This window comes from Diaphorina citri, unplaced genomic scaffold (genome assembly GCF_000475195.1).
Source record: "Diaphorina citri unplaced genomic scaffold, Diaci psyllid genome assembly version 1.1 scaffold3837, whole genome shotgun sequence".
Classification (NCBI taxonomy): domain Eukaryota; kingdom Metazoa; phylum Arthropoda; class Insecta; order Hemiptera; family Psyllidae; genus Diaphorina; species Diaphorina citri.
Window position 1 is genome coordinate 1 of NW_007381237.1, and position 1,850 is coordinate 1,850.

A 1,850-nucleotide genomic window follows, 5' to 3' on the forward strand; every position below is an offset into this window, starting at 1 on the left:
AAGTGTATCATTACAGAGTTCCTCATGAGTCATATGAGCAAGGCAAGTGTATCATTACAGAGTTCCTCATGAGTCATACGAGCAAGGTAAGTGTATCATTAATCATTACAGAGTTCCAATGAGACATATTAATTTAAGGTGTCAGATTTAAGGCAAAAACTCTCTAAACTGAAGATGTAGGAGCTAAGTTCAAAGTGTAATGATGACATTTTGAACAGAATGACAGTGAGTAAAAAAAAAAAAAAGATGTTTGTTTCACTGCCGTTTTCATTTCGTAGCAATGAATCAACTCCTACATTAAACTCGTGTAGTCTGTGTTGTAGCATGCCCATCCTGCAGTATGTCTCATCAGATGGGCGAAAAGTGAAAAGACAAAATACTTCCCATTTAGGTGCTAACACGAAAACACCAAAAATATTTGCAATCGAAGTACGAGTTACATTCCATTTCATTTCTTCCGCAGGTGTTTCCCATAGAGCTGTACACATTAGCTGTGGGTATCAGTTAGTGCACCGTCTCATATGGCACCAGCCAGAACATCCATTGCATTGCACTGAGATTGTATTTGAGTGGATGGGTTTGTTGCATACTGAACATATCCATCCATGAGGGTCCTGGGTTAGTTTCAATGCCAGCCATTAGGAGGAGTGATTGGAGCAAGCAGGCTGGATCTTGCTCCCTATGCCAAAAAACGATGTTGGGTGGATTGGGAACTGCATTTCCGGGGTGGGGGTACTACAACAACAATTATTCTAATTCCCTCCCCTCTGTGTTTATTGTTTCCAGGAAATCGAGCAGGATCGTCATTTGCTGCGTAGGAAACTCCTGTCCACCCAGGCTTGTAGCCGTCCTCATTGATCTCATTACAGAGTTCCTCATGAGTCATATGAGCAAGGTAAGTGTATCATTACAGAGTTATTTCTAAAGACCTCCTCATTTATATTTTGTTTCAGATCTTAGAAATAGTCCGCGCTAATTACGACAGTCTGACGTTGAAGCTGCAAGATAATTTGGACCAATTTGAAAGATACTCGGAAAATCCGAAGCACATATCCTTCTTCACATACATGGTAAGTTTCTCTCTTTTCTTCTTTTGTTACACAAAAGTTACTACTTTTTCGCTTGGTTTGCAATGCTTTTATACTCATAGGGAAAACCCTCATAGGCTGAGTTCAATTTCTGGACTATTATTGGCATTGACATGATAGCCTCTTGAAAACAAATGTGTAGACTTTTAGGTAACTTGTGGTGCCATCGCCAGGAAAACACCTGCCGTGCCCCCATTAAATAATTTCTATCATTTTTCGGTTTTTAACGTGGCCATTATGCTTCATTTTCTCGACAGGTGAGGAATGTCGTGACGGATGCCAGGTCGAACATAGAATATCACAGCTTAGATCTGCAGCAAATTCTACATGACTTCTCCAGTATTACTTAATCCCTGGAGCCACCATCGTAGAGGTAAACTGACTGTAATCTGATTATTTATTTACTCATCTTTCCTGTATCCTGCCTCATCCTGATGGTACATATGTTAGTGGAAGTCCTATGTTGACAGCAGTCTCCCTTGAAGGTTGCATTCCACATTGTATGAGTTGTCAATTTAGTGCACCGTCTCATATGGCACCAGCCAGAACATCCATTGCTCTGAGATTGTATTTGAGTGGATGGGTTTTGTTGCATACTGAACATATCCATGAGGGTCCTGGGTTAGTTTCAATGCCAGCCATTAGGAGGAGTGATTGGAGCAAGCAGGCTGGATCTTGCTCCCTATGCCAAAAAAACGATATTGGGTGGATTGGGAACTGCATTTCCGGGGTGGGGGGTGAGGTTTAAGCTGGGAGACTGAG

The 1,850-nt window shown here is 41.5% G+C and overlaps 1 protein-coding gene across 1 annotated transcript in view; it reads left to right on the forward strand.

Annotated features, from left to right (window-relative positions):
• Window positions 1-12: 12 nt before the first annotated feature.
• Window positions 13-1,850, forward strand: part of LOC103520613 (armadillo-like helical domain-containing protein 3) — a 7,603-nt gene continuing 5,765 nt past the window's right edge. Inside the window, exons 1-2 of the mRNA XM_017448566.2 lie at window positions 13-42; window positions 464-497. Coding sequence (XP_017304055.1) covers window positions 25-42; window positions 464-497 — 52 coding nt within the window. The 5' untranslated portion in view covers window positions 13-24. The remainder of the gene's footprint in view (window positions 43-463; window positions 498-1,850) is intronic.